This window comes from Vigna unguiculata, chromosome 7, assembly GCF_004118075.2.
Source record: "Vigna unguiculata cultivar IT97K-499-35 chromosome 7, ASM411807v1, whole genome shotgun sequence".
NCBI classification, from domain to species: Eukaryota; Viridiplantae; Streptophyta; class Magnoliopsida; order Fabales; family Fabaceae; genus Vigna; species Vigna unguiculata.
Window position 1 is genome coordinate 38,784,561 of NC_040285.1, and position 14,905 is coordinate 38,799,465.

Genomic DNA, 14,905 nt, shown 5'->3' on the forward strand with positions numbered 1-14,905 from the left:
GACTATTTATCTAAACACATATTTAACATCTCAAATAATTCTAAACTTTGCCACTAAAGAAGAAACCTAGATTCTCATTTGTTTTAGAAGGAGATATGCAAGTAGAAATGTGAAATGCAAAAACACAAGTTGGATTAAGAGTCTAATTACTTGTACTTTGAACACAATAACGATTTCATTGATATTTTTTGTTTATTCTCTCCATCTTCACCTAATTGGTCATTAATCAATCTCCGACTTTCAAGGAATAAACAAAGAAAGTGAGGTTAAAAATTTCCAAATGTCAAACATCTCTTTCCATTGAAAGGTAATCAATTGTCCTATATCAGTGTATGGTAGTTGTTAGCTTTTAGTTTTGGTCATAAGAGTGTCCAATTACATCATCACTTATATTGTTTAATGCCCATGCAATAACGTGCTTCTCATGGAACTTGATTTTTCAGATGGATATTTAATTTTCCAAGATTTATTTATTTATTTGTGTAACAAGGAGATAAAAGTGATATTTTGAAATAGGATTTCATGTCCAAACTAAAAAATAAAACCAAGTGTTAACAATTTTAGGTAAAAAATGTGTAAAGTGTAACTCAAAATTTCAATAATAAATTAAACGCTATAAGATAAAGAAAATCATAAATTTAACGTATCGAGATTAGGTTAAATGTGGTATTAATATTTTTTATCTCTTATGTATAAAATGGTGTTCAAGTACTTGGATGCTTCACTTTGAAGAAAATGAAAAAGGAGAAGAAGCTTCCAAAAATGGTTTTTATTGAGCCCGGTACCCTAATTTATTTTTGTGATCCTCATGTCTCTACGTATGAGAACCAAGAAAAGGTGATTTGAGGTTGAATATTATCCATTACTTTGTTAGTACCATTTCCAAACGCAAACAGACACTTTATGTTTTTTAGCATTAAAATAAACTTCAAAAGTTAAACATGGAAGACAAGACACAATACCTTTTTTTGCTATTTTTTAATTAGCTTATTTGGTACAATGTCACTCTAATTTTTTTACATGGTTAACAAATTGTAAAATACCTTAAATATAATTCTTAAAATATTCATTACAAGATGATCATAAATGATATCTCTAAATATTGTATTTATAACTTTCCTAGTTAATATTATGTGCAAATTTTAAACTATTTAATTGTCCCAATTTAAGAAACAAGTTATTTAATAGAACTTTGAATTTACGCAAAAAAAAAAGTTTTTATTATAATTTACGTTGGGATGCAATGATCAAATGTTAAATGTTATTTTCTTTTCACATTGTTCTTATTCTTATTCTATCAGAATGCTCTCAACACAAATAACACAACACACATATTCATTGATTTTTTTTTTTCAGAAAAAAATCACAAAACAAAAAAGACTAAATTATTTATTTAAGTAGTTATAAAATGTCTCTTTGCAACTGCGTGCCGCCGAAAAATAGTTTATGCGGTGCATTTATTTGTTTTTGTTATGACGATTTATTGTTCACCATAAAATCAACGTAATTAAAATCTTTCATTATTTTCAATAATTATGACGATAAGAATAATAAAATAAACTTTTCAAAATTTTGTAAGGCTAAAATCAATTTATATAGTGTGTTAAAAAAACACACGAAAACTTTGTAATCATTTTAAAATTGTTATAATTTGGAAGAAAAAGGCATCTTTTGAACAGAGTCCAAACTTAAATAAAACGCAATGTGTAGAAATAGAAAAAATGTAAAAAGAGAAGCATCTTTCTGCTATGGTTATTTTTAATTTTTTTTATCCAGATTCTGAGAAGGGAATTGAATTCCGTGCTCTGCAGAAAATACATTTTTTTTAAAAGAGAAACGCACTCACCCGCACATGTCACTCTGAGCTTTTGTCACCTTCCTTCTAGCTTCGGTCTCAGGCGACTTTCACTTCAACCAACAACACAACACAGTCTTCAATCTCTCTCTCTCTCTCCGAGTCCTTCTTCTTCGCTCAGCCAACATGAGCTCAATCGTTCAGGTGCTTTCCCTTTTATTGTCATACAAGATTATCTTCTCTCGATTTCTGATTTCATTAACATTAATCGTATTCTTTGTATTCCTTTTTTCATTAGGGTTTCACGAAGTCCCTGGCCATGACTATTCTCTCGGAGATCGGCGACAAAACATTTTTCGCTGCTGCGGTTAGTTTCTACCTTTTCTCGAGTGTTTTTTCTAGCCCTGTTCTACAGTTTTCTATTTCGTCGGTAGATCTTGTTATCAGCTGCACCGGATTAATTGGTTGGTTTATGTGGGCCAGCCTGTCTGGACGGTTGGAGTGGTGTTCTGGACTGAAACCAACTGACATAATATTTTCTGTTTGTTGTTATTATCTTTTTATGGAGTAGTTCTGTTGTGTGTGTATTGTTTGGAATTTGGCCTAGGCACTGAACAAGTATCTGTGAATATTCAAATATGTATTCAGTTGTTTCCTCTGTTAATTGAATTTGTGTAAAACATTCTTCACTGCTCTGTTACCGGCAAACTCACGTGGGAGCCATTTTTTGTGTAGTGTGTTTGAAGAAATGATTAGTGTTTTTATTTGTTATCTCGTTCCATAGTTCCACACAAAGAGGAAAGACCTTTATATTTGTATTTTGTAATCTTGCTAGTAGAAATTAATTAGAACTCTGACTGTTTCATATTATGATACTTATTCAAGATACTGGCTATGAGGCACCCACGGCGTCTAGTCTTATCAGGTTGCTTATCATCTTTGATTGTAAGTTTCTTTTCTCGTTTCTCCTTTATTTTTAACTGCACTGTATTATCTTTTTTGAAGGTTGGATAATTTGTCTATTGTCTGATATAGGTCTTTCTTCTTCCTCCTTTTCGAGTTTCATGATTCCTTGTTAATTTTGAAAATTCTAGGTGATGACCATTCTGTCTGCTCTTGTTGGCTGGGCTGCTCCTAATCTGGTGAGTATTCTCTGATTCTGGTCTCGCTTTACAATTCTCATCACTATTTTTTTATTCCTATAGATTTCTTAAGAAATGCCATGGTATCAGTTCATTGATTAATATGTTGTATGCATTGAGAATAGATATCTGGCACATATGCGTTAGTGGGTGTTTATCTAACTCATGTTTGGCTAAATTACTCTTCCTTGATTTCTGCCTTTAGTGATATTCATATAATTCTGCAGATTTCCCGTACTTGGACTCATCACATTACTACATTGTTATTCTTGGTGTTTGGGCTTTGGTCCTTGAAAGATGCATTATTTGAACAAGGGTGATTATTATTTATCCATCACATCAACTTGCTCACCCTTTTCTATTGACAATAAGCTTGAATCTTTGACTTGTGCTTAATGATTTTATTTGATGGACAGGGAGGCTGAAGAATTGGCTGAAGTTGAAGCTAAATTGGTTAATATTTTTACCTCTATTTTCGATTTCTTATTTTAGGTTGACTTTTTATTGTCTTCTTCATAGCACCCTTGTTCTGTTATTAGGATAAAGATTGGAAGGCTAATAATGGAGCTGCAAAAAATAGCAACAAGGTAAGATAATATCTGTTTTATAAAATTTTCATTTCCTTAATTTTTGTCTGTCCTCGTGTCATTCTCTTTTTGATTTTAAGGCGTACATGATCATATCTCATAAAATGGGCCCATTTGGGTAAACAACACAGTTAAACATTTATGCAATAAGATATTGTTTAATAGAGAGCATATTTATAAGTTTGACTGTGAAGCTTACTGATACAAGCCAAAAAAGGACTTATTTTTACAACTTCACGAAAATAAGGTGAAAAAAAAGCTCATAGGAGGTTACGAACTAGATTCATAAACCCTGAGTAAGCTACCCAAATACCACCTATGACACCCCTTACGTACTTATTTAATAGAGTACATTTTATTTACTTTATAACTCATGATTAGTACTTGGAAGTTTGAGTTTGCAACTATTACTACATAATCCAAGAAAGAGGCTCTTAATAACTCCATTTTAAATCAATTGCTTTATAAGTTGTCAATATCAGATCAGGTAAGGCACATAACATCTTGTAGGCAAAGCTTCAAGACCAAAATTTGAAATTTGGATGACTCGTGTTTTAAGGACTCGATGAGAATTTATGCAACTTATTGCCAACCTCTAGTTGATTATGATATTAACATAAAGCAGAATTCTCAAATGCTATATATTTACTGTTCTGATATTGTATATACCATGTCTCATTTCCCAGGTTGATGATGCCACTAAAAAGGAGCAGCGGTCATTTTTATCTCAGTTTTTCTCTCCTATCTTTCTACAGGTAATAAACTATTAATGGTGGTACCTCTATACAGTATGTTGTTGAAAACTGATCTGGGTGATAAACTAATAATCGTAGTATCTTTATACATTGTGCAATTAAACACTGAACTAGGTTAAATTTGATTCCCTTTATCATCCTTATTCTGCAGGCATTCTCTATCACTTTTTTTGGTGAATGGGGTGACAAAAGCCAGGTGAGCACATTGAATAAGCTCCTTTATTGGAGAATGGAGACTGCTTCATCACTTCATTAAGCATTACTTTCTTTTTCAGCTGGCTACCATAGGTTTGGCTGCAGATGAGAATCCATTTGGTGTGGTTCTCGGGGGAATTCTGTAAGTTTTGGCTTGTAGTTTTCTGACTTTATTTTTGAGTCAGCCTATTTTCTCGAGTCTTTGACGACTACCTATCCTTGGGTTGTCCATGATGGCACATTTTTATTTCAATGATTTGTTACTGTAATTCTGCATACATGTTTACTTACCTTGCAAATGCGTAGTGTTTGTTAGGAGGCATAAATGTAATGTTGAGGTCCTGAAATTGTGGATGAGAGGAGTATAATTGTTAATTGTTTTTTCACAGGGGACAAGCGTTGTGCACCTCTGCTGCTGTTATTGGAGGGAAGAGTTTAGCTTCTCAGATATCCGAAAAAATTGTAACAATTTCTAATCCTTTTAATTTTACTGCTCGTGTCCATCTGTTTTTCTTTCTGAACTCATTTTAAATTCAATATTTCGTATCTTAGAACGTCCTCATACATCAAGTTTAAATAATTCAAATTTAGTTTCAGACTACCAAGAAAACAGAGTATATAAGAATAGAATTGATGGAATAATGAAATGGATGCAAGTGCAACATGTGAACAAAAATAGTACAATATAACCATGAGCCATTAGAACACTTTGGGGTGTAGTGTCCAATTGTGGTATAGAGCAGTAAGCTGAGTGTGTGTATGTTATCTTCTTGATGTTGTACTCAATAATTTGCAGGTTGCACTTTCCGGTGGAATCCTTTTTATTGTTTTTGGAATTCAATCATTCCTTTCTCCTGTGGAATCATGAAGGGCTGTGCTATTGGTTAGTGATTATTCTTTGTGCACTTTACTAGACATGATTGAAAGCATGTTTGTTGTAATGATTGGAATTGGTTGCCGGAAGACCTCAGCTTCATGTCTAACCCTCCTGGGTCGTAGATTTCATTCTCTTCACCCTTTTGTAGTTCAAAATAATGTTAGCACTGTAGAACCAGAGCCAAATTCAACATGTCAACTTGAGTGGATTGTTCTTTTAAGATAAGCACGTGCCTTTTTACATATTCTCTCATTGTATTCTTTGCTCCATCAATTAAATCCATGTGCAAATTTCCAATGCTTGAGGAATATTACAAAGGACACGTTTTTTTGTTTTAGGGGGGGTTGTTGGGGTTGGGTTGGGGAGGAAAACAAAGCTTGCTTGTATGCGTATGATGTTGACACTGTTGAATTAATGCTCCCGGGGTGATCTTTTTTGTCCTTGCTTGTGTAGAGGGGATGAAAAAGCTTTTCCGTCACTGGAGTGAAACTGGTTAGGTCTCAATTTGAATGCACTTGATATGTACAATAATCTTTCCTTTCTAAGTTCATATAAAAATGGGTAGAACCCTCCATCCCAAGTGCTGTAACTTGATATCGCATGTTATTTTTGTCTCACAAGGCTAATCTTTAGTTTAGCATTGTTCCCTCCCAAAGTGTCATGTACCATAGTACAAGTCATACTTGACCCTGATAATTTCACCTGTAACAAGATTAAAATTTCAGAACCGCCCCACCGAACAATTAAATTCTTGCTGTTCAATGTTCATGAAGTTTCTGACCAGTGACTTCCCATCATATCCAGCCTCTCCTACCGTTTAAAAAAATGTTCATACAAAAAAAAATGTGTTCTTTAAAAGTGACTCTTTTTGTTCCAGTTGGTCATACAACCCAAACAATGTTGGACCAGAAGCAATATTTTCTTGTTTGTGACTGAATTAAGTTTTGTAAAGGCGTGTTTCTCGTGAAAGTGTTTACACAAATATGTAAGACTTGACATTTTTCAATTTATAAAGAAATTAAAAAGAAACCAATTGCTCGGTTTGATTTATTGAATCGATAATTGGTTAGGCCATCCACGATATTGACAATTTACAAGATTAACTAAATTTAGGAAAAATTTAATGGCAGATTTTTTTTTTGTTTTAAAGATTTTTAAAATAAAAAATCACGGGGATAGGGCATGTTTTATTATTTCTTGATTATTTTGTTATCTTGTATAATAAGATGTCTTTTATATTTAGAATTTAGATGATTTAATTTTTGTATAATTTTTTGGTTTATTACATAATATTAAACAAGTATTTTACAATTATTGATTCAATCATAATTGAACTACAAAATACGTTTATTTAAAAATATTGCTATTGAATTATTATAACTCAAAATGAATGGTTAATTTTGTGGTATAAACCCATGCCTACATAAATAGTTATAAAATATAAAGTTATTAACTTTACGAAGTTTGCAAACTTAGCCACCTGGTGAAGGTAATAAAGGTTGATTTGTATAACTTATAATCAAATTTGTGGTATATATAAGAAATATATCTCATTGGATATCAACAAAATATTGATCGGTAAATTTAACAAAATTGTACAAAAGTACTATGCAATCTCTCACTCCTCTTTGTTCACTATTCACTACTTATGTTCTAGATACGATTTGATCTTCTTTTTTTTGAGCCGGATCTATTTTTTTCTTCAAGCCGATCATGTAGATTGATCAATAAATTTATAGATATTGTACAAAAAATAATATGCAGTTCTCCACTTATTTATTCACTATTCTCCACCTATATTGAAGTTATGATTTGACTTATTTTTTTTCTTCTTCAAGTCAATCATCTAGTACAAGTAATAAGAGTTGATTTGTGTAATTTATAATCAAATTCATAGTATATAAGAAGTACATCCTCTTAAATGACAAAAAAAGAAAAGAAAAGTAATATGCAGTTCCCAATCCATTTGTTTATTGTTCCCCATTTCAATTTCAGATCTGATTTGACATAATTTTTTCTTCAAGTCAGTCGTCACCTAGGGTAAGTAATAAGGGTTGATTTGTGTGACTTATAATTAAATCCATCCTATATTAGAAGTATATAGAAAGATTAATTAGTAAATTTTAAAATATTGTATGAGAAGTAATACACAACTCCTCACAAATTCGTAGTATATAAGAAGTATGTCTCATTGGATAACAAACAAAATATTGATTACTAAGTTTTAAAAAAATGTACAAAAAGTAATATGCAGATCCCTACTTATTTGTTCATGGTTTCCCACTTAGATCTCAACCACCTAGTGCAAACAATAAGGGTTGATTTGTGTAACTTATAATTAAATTCATTGTACATAGAAGTACATCTTGTTGTATAACAAAAATAAGATTGATTAGTAAATTTTAAAAAAATTGTACAAAAAGTAATATGCAGTTCAAAACTCATTTTGTTCATTGTTTCCCACTTAGATTGCAGATCCTATTTGACCGGAATAAAGATTGATTTATGTAACTTATAATTAAATTCTTGGTACATAGAAGTACATCCATTTGATAAACAAAAAAATATTGGCCGGTAAATTTTAAAAAATTGTACAAAAAGTAATATGCAATTCAAAAGTCATTTGTTCATAATATCCCACTTACATTGCAGATGTGATTTAACCTATATTTTTGTTCAAGCCAGCCAGCTAGTGCAAGCAATTTGGGTTGATTTGTGTAACTTATAATCAAATGCATTGTACATAGAAGTACATCTCATTGGATGAAAAAAAATTGATTAGTAAATTTTAAAAAATTGTACAAAAAGTAATATGCAGTTCAAAAGTCATTTGTTCATTGTACCCCACTTAGATTGCAGATCTGATTTAACCCATTTTTTTGTTCAAGCCACCTGGTGCAAGCAATATATTGATTAGAAAATTTTAAAAAATTGTACAAAAAGTAATATGCAATTCAATAGTCATTTGTTCATTGTATTCCACTTAGATTACAGATCTGATTTTACCTAATTTTTTGTTCAAACCATCCTCCTAGTGCAACCAATAAGGATCGATTTGTGTAATTATAATCTAATTCATGGTATATTAGAAGTACATCCCATTTGATGACAAAGAAATATTAATTAGTAAATTTTAAAATATTGTATGAGAAGTAATACGCAGTTCCTTACTTATTTATGCATTGTGCTCCACTTATTTGCCTATCTGGTTTGATATATTTTTTTTCAAGTCAGTCATTCATTCATTGCATGTAATAAGAGTTGATTTTTGTGTCTTGTTATCAAATTCCTAGTACATAAGAAGTACATCCAATTGAATAACAAATAAAAAATTGATTAGTAAATTTTAAAAAATTGTATAAAAAGTAATATTCAGTTTTCAACTCATTTGTTCATTATTTTCCACCTATAATGCATATATGATTTGACCTACTTTTTTCTTCAAGTCGGTACCCAATACAAGTATACTTTTTTTTCTTTAGATTTAAAATAAATATTCTTCACTCTTATATTTTATTAAATGTTTATTATGTTTTTAATAAAGTAACATTTTCTCCCGTGCTTTATCGTAAAAAAAAAAGAGTTGTTAGTTTCCATTTAAGAAAGTCCTTCAATTTTGATATTTTATTTTTCCGATGATTATTTTTAGATGAATAAAGGAGTTGAACGTTAATTTTAAAATTAGATAGAATATACAAGTGATTTAATATAATTTCAGCAAAAAGATAAACATAATTGCTGTAGGGGAAATGGGATTGGTTATAAGAGATTGCATCCGATAGTTTATTTGTATGCTATATATATTTTTTATTAATACCGTATTTAGTTTTTAATATATAAGAGATAAAAGTTAGGAAAGGAGTTTTGGTGTATATGATTTGTTGATTTGTTGAGTGGAGGGAATCTCACTCCTTGGCGTGAGGAATATTAAATCCAAAGCAACCCTATCTACGTAATCGTAATAATGAGCACCCATACACCACCAACTTAATGATTTTTATAGATTTTCAGTGTTAAGCACTTCAACTCTCTTCTTTATATTATAATAATTTATGCGTATAATAGTAAATTCAAGAACATGTAATTATCTATGGCCCTTTGACATCGCGCTTTCATTCAATAATCAAAAGACAAAAACATCGTCATCATAAATAACAAACTAAATACAATAGTTAACCATTGGTACAACCTTTTACACATGAACACCGAACATAATTATGAAAACTTAATTTCTCTTAATGTTTTACTTGAGAATCCAGTTAAGAAAATAGATTTTTTGTTGGTGATTTTCCAATTGAGAAAGCCGAAAATAAGAAAAAGAAAAGTCCGTGGTTGGTTTGGTTGAAGGTGCGTGAAGGCAAACAATGCGTATTGTGTGCAATGTGTGGTGAGCAATCTCTGACCAAAAACCGTTAACGTCTCTCAACACAACACCGTGCGAAACAAAATCTCACACAAAAGAAGATACCACAGAATCTTCTATTTTTTTCTTCTTTCTCTCTTCTCATTCACTCTTCCCTCCATAATAACATAACCACCACTGCACCTTCAAACACAACACATAATAATAAAGAGAAAAAAAAAATGAGGGCGCTGAATTCGCACGTGCTCCTCATAGATCTCCACTACCACCCTCACGTGCCAACCTCCGCCCTCGCCTACCTCAGAAACTCCCACTTCGTATCCTCTCTCCGTCGACGACCAACCCGTCTCCGATGTACGGCTTCGCCGGAGATTCGTCGCCCCTCCTCCGACCGCTTCTACGGCTCCTCGCCCTCCACCTCTCGCCCGGAGGACCTCAGCCTCTTCCTCGAACTTCTCCCTCTGAAGATGCGAAGGGAGCTCTATCGCCACCGCGAAATCGGAGGCCTCATAGAGGTCGTCATGGATTTGGGGAGAAAGCCTCTTGCCAGGTTCCCCTCCGGCGACTGGGTTATCTCCGAACAACCCATCGAGCACGAAGATTTGCGCCACGCCATTTCCAAGGTAATGTAATGTTTCGAAGAAATAATGATTTGTTATTGTTTTTATGGTGTTAGTCACTTCGCTTGGTTGTGATGACTGATGTATAATTGCGATGGGTTGTTTAGGTTGGTGAGTTTTCTGATGACAACCGGTCGGGTATTGATAGGTCGTTGCATCGGATAAGTGCGATTCGGAATCGGAAAATGCAAATCATTGGGCTTACTTGTCGAGTGGGTCGAGCTGTGGGTGGAAGTGCTGGAATCATACGTGATTTGGTTGAGAATGGAGGTTCTATCTTGGTGATTGGACCTCCTGGAGTCGGTAAAACAACTTTGATTAGGTACACTTTTTATGTATTTTTACTGGTCTTACTGAGTTTATTATTATTTGGGCTGCTAAAGTTGGAATTTAATCAGAATGTTACATTGCCATCCGGTCAATCATTTTTTGTACGATACATCATTCATTTCTATAAATATCTACTTTAAAAGTCACGCTTAAGATGGATTCAGTTTGGTAGAGTAATATATTTAAAGTGATTGACAAAAGATGGGATCTTACTAACAAGTAACTAGTTCTTTTCCTTAACAAGTTAAGGATCTAAAATTAGAAAGTTATTTTTTTGGGCAGAGAGATTGCTAGGATGCTGGCAGATGAGTTCAGGAAGCGTGTTGTAATAGTGGATACATCCAATGAAATTGGAGGGGATGGAGATGTTCCTCATGCAGGAATAGGCAGAGCCAGACGGATGCAAGTTCCAAATGTGAATCTTCAGCATAATGTTTGTACAAATCTCATTCCTTTGTCTTACTTTACTGCTTCTTATTTTGGAAGAGATCTAATCATTTACGATCGTCTGTGACACGGTTTATATGTATTTTATTCAGGTTATGATTGAAGCAGTTGAAAATCACATGCCTGAAACCATTATAATCGATGAAATTGGAACAGAGCTTGAAGCATTGGCAGCCAGTACCATTGCTCAAAGAGGAGTTCAATTGGTTGGAACCGCACATGGAATGACCATTGAAAATATAATAAAAAATCCTTATTTACAGATTCTTGTTGGCGGTATAGAGGTGCGCAGTTGCACTTTTCACTTTTATGATTTATATGAATAATGATTAATTAAATACATTCCTCCTTTCTGGCCCGCTTCTTCTTTCAAAGTGCTAATTGATCTTAAAATTTCAGAGCCGTGTGCAAATGGAATATGTGTAGTGCTTTCCCACATTTCTAATATTTATTGAAGATTTGTTTGAATAGAGCGTTACCCTTGGGGATGAGGAAGCCAGGAAGAGGAAAGTGCAGAAGACAATTCTTGAAAGGAAAGGACCCCCAACGTTTTCATGTGCTGTTGAGATGATATCTAAAACAGAATGCCGTGTTCATCATAGATTAGATGCAACTGTGGATGCCATTTTGGCAGGTATTCCTCACCTTCTGTAATGAAGTATTCCACTCATGTTTAATTGATACAATATTTGAACAGTTGATTAAATTGAAGTGTAATCAGAAAATCCCTTTTATTACAGGCAAACCTCCATTGTTTGAAGTCCGTCAATGGGATGATTATGCCAAGGATTTGGAAAACTATGCCCCAGTGCCTGAAGAAAATCTTGGAGAAACATCTGATTTAACTAACAATAATATCACAAGTTCTGATAGTGAATCTGGTAAGGGTGATAAAGACCATGCACGTACTTGGTCCACAAAATGGAGTACTCGTGGACCTGTGATGAAGAGAAGTTCACCAATGCAAGTTTATACTCATAAGGTAAATTGTCTTAGGTTGCATGCACTTGTTAAGGTCTTGAGTGATTGGGAACTTTATCACAATTTGAATGGGCAATGTCTTTCTCGTTGAATGAATTCAGATTCTTGAAGCTGATCTATTACAAGTATCAAAGGTAATGGGGCTTGAAGATGTAATAGATGTGACTGATGACATTGGAACTGCTGATGCAATTCTAGCAACCGGTTCTGAGATACGACAGAACCCATGGATCCGTGGCGTAGCAAAGTTCCATCATGTGCCAGTATTTGTTATCAAGGTGCCCTCTTGCTGCTTCTTTAGCTTTTCCTTCAGTGTAAATCTCCTTATGTCTTGTAACAAACTTTTGTTTCTTTCAGTCCAATACCATGGCTCAAATGGTCAAGGCAGTACGAATGATCCTTGGGCTAGAATCCTTTGGCCGTACAACAAATAAACCATTAAATGACTGCTTGGATATTGAAATTGAGGATGATGAGCCGAAACGAAAACCATCTCTGGAAGAGATTGATGCCTTGGAGGTACACACCCTTTACAATTATTTAATTAGTATCTGATTGCTCCACTTCATGTTCCATTTTCTGTTTTGGAATTAAAACATGTGCTGTCTACTGTGGTCTTGCAATTGCTTTCTGATCCTAGTTTCTGAAAGAAGATGCACTTAGCAATTGAATTAGTTTATTCAAATAGGAAATAGATCCCTTCCTGAGGACCATCTGTGTTTACTCATTTATGTTACTTGTTTCTCCATCTCCATCGGTGCCTGACTTCATTCTTAGAATACCATATCCCTGATACATTACATTCATTTAAAGAGAAAACCTACAATATTATATATATTAACCACTTTCAAATTGTCACTTTTTAAAATTCTTTTACTTTTTTCTGGCAGGAGGTTCGGCTTGCAATAGAGTACATTGTGATTCCTGGTGGAGAGGCTGTGGAACTTCTTCCTAGACGTTCTGAAATTATTGCCCTGCAGCTTGAACTTGTGCAAAGTTATCAGTTGGCTGCTGAAAAGTCAGGTACAGAACAGAACCCCAGGTTGCAGATTCTTCCCTTGAGGTTAAATACAAAAAAACCCTCTAAATCTACTACTTCTGTTGCCCGCAAGAAAACAAGTCCTACCTCAGCCTCTACTCGTGGCACCGGCAGTGTCACCAGGCTTCCCATTTTGCCTGAATAATTCAATTCTTTTTTCCCAATTCTAACATATTTCACTTCTGTGATTCCTACATGTATTATGTATGTAACATGTACAGTCATGAATGTGGTGTAAATAATTTATTCATAGCCTAAGAGCTTGTAGCTCAGTTGGGGTGTGATATGTATGCCGGGAGTTTGATCCTCCGTCAAGCTGTCCCTTCTTCTACCAAAGTGTATGTATTGAAAAAAAAAATTAAAATCAATCCATATTAAATGTAATATAGTGTATCAGATTTTACTCCTCCAATGTTCTTTCATATTTATAGTGGTAAATTTGTGTAGCTAGAGACAAGAATATTGAAATATGCAAATATGAAACCAAATTAGTTAGTTAAAATGATCAGACACCAAAAGCACTTAATTAGTTAAAATTTCAGACAAGAAAAAAAATGTTGAACGGTCAAAGTAGGAGTGTAAAATTAGGTTTAAAACTGATAGACCCAAATTGATTCATGTTTAATTAGGTTTAATCATGTTTAAGTCAGATTTGAGATGGATTGACAGGTAATTCATCAATATTTTTTTTTTAATTTTTTCATCATTTTTACTATAATTATTTATTAATTTTAATTATTTAAGTATGACATTTTTTTTTAAACTAAAATGTTGTTCAACCAAACACTGTAAATGTTATACTAGATAACACAAAATTAGTAATATAATTTTCACATATTAAACATTTGGTGTATTGCAACTAATTTCTGAATCGTGTAATCGATATATGAACCTTTTAGGCATAATCATACTTAAGCCCAAAAAGTTACGCCTTTTCCACCCTATTGTCGTTTTTAAAGTAGTGTTATATAAAAAAAATTAACATAAATATTAGGTTAACCTCCAAATTTTAAACTCTAAAAAAATTAATATGAATGTTAACACGTTAACTTCCAAACCTTAAACTCCGAAAAATAATAAATTAATATTGATGAAAATTGTTGCTTAAATATAAGTGGGTTTAAGAAGTATCACATGTATTCATAGAGAAAAAATAAGAAAAATAAAAGATACTAATTTATACTATTTTAAAAATAATATATAAACAACATGATCAAAGTTATGACACGCTCTTTAAAAAAAAAATTATATCCATAAAAACAAGAATTTGGAATGATAATGACTGTAAAATTATATTTGACATTGTAGCCTCAGTCACTCTTTTTTCCTTTTCTTTCTCTATTTTAAATGTTTTCTTTTTATTTTCTTCTTTTTGGTTCTCATCTTTGTCAAAATCTAATTATACCTTATAGTAGTTAAGGACCAACAAATATATTTATCTAATCAAATTTGTAATGAGAATAATTTCTTATCTATTCTAAAAATGATTTGTTCTCCCATTGTTTTATGATGTTGTTTCCAATTTTGGTGGAGTCCGTTCAAACAAATGATTTCTCTTGTTTCATTACATATTAAAATTTTGTCATGTTTAAATACCTTATTGCTCATAGTTTTAAAAATTATTTTGAAGATAATCATTTCAAGTAATGAGAGCTAGATTAGTCATAAGATCGATTATATGACACTAAAAGTGATATCGCTAAGTATCATGAATTGTTCAAATTTTGGCCATTTGAGTGAATGGATTTAATATGTTGTTTAGAACTGTATATAT

At 32.7% G+C, this 14,905-nt stretch overlaps 2 protein-coding genes across 3 annotated transcripts; both read left to right on the top strand.

The window, feature by feature from the left end:
• The first annotated feature begins 1,732 nt into the window (after positions 1 to 1,732).
• Positions 1,733 to 5,988, top strand: LOC114192412 (GDT1-like protein 4). Of its 2 annotated transcripts, XM_028082125.1 has the most exons (13): positions 1,733 to 1,999; positions 2,094 to 2,162; positions 2,681 to 2,740; positions 2,890 to 2,937; positions 3,165 to 3,253; positions 3,354 to 3,390; positions 3,477 to 3,524; positions 4,211 to 4,279; positions 4,431 to 4,475; positions 4,555 to 4,616; positions 4,864 to 4,936; positions 5,271 to 5,357; positions 5,805 to 5,988. In XM_028082125.1, the coding sequence occupies exons 1-12, from the start codon at positions 1,982 to 1,984 to the stop codon at positions 5,340 to 5,342; spliced, it is 690 nt and encodes a 229-aa protein (XP_027937926.1). In that variant the 5' UTR covers positions 1,733 to 1,981; the 3' UTR covers positions 5,343 to 5,357; positions 5,805 to 5,988. The 2 variants fall into 2 exon arrangements, with proteins under 2 accessions (XP_027937926.1, XP_027937925.1); XM_028082124.1 differs by lacking the exon at positions 5,805 to 5,988 and having other exon boundaries at positions 5,271 to 5,648.
• A 3,798-nt stretch (positions 5,989 to 9,786) lies between these two features.
• LOC114192380 (uncharacterized protein ycf45) lies at positions 9,787 to 13,543 on the top strand. Its single transcript, XM_028082087.1, has 9 exons — positions 9,787 to 10,337; positions 10,442 to 10,656; positions 10,947 to 11,097; positions 11,204 to 11,395; positions 11,583 to 11,745; positions 11,852 to 12,093; positions 12,194 to 12,370; positions 12,450 to 12,611; positions 12,983 to 13,543. The coding sequence occupies exons 1-9, from the start codon at positions 9,936 to 9,938 to the stop codon at positions 13,274 to 13,276; spliced, it is 1,998 nt and encodes a 665-aa protein (XP_027937888.1). The 5' UTR covers positions 9,787 to 9,935; the 3' UTR covers positions 13,277 to 13,543.
• The last annotated feature ends 1,362 nt before the right edge of the window (positions 13,544 to 14,905 follow it).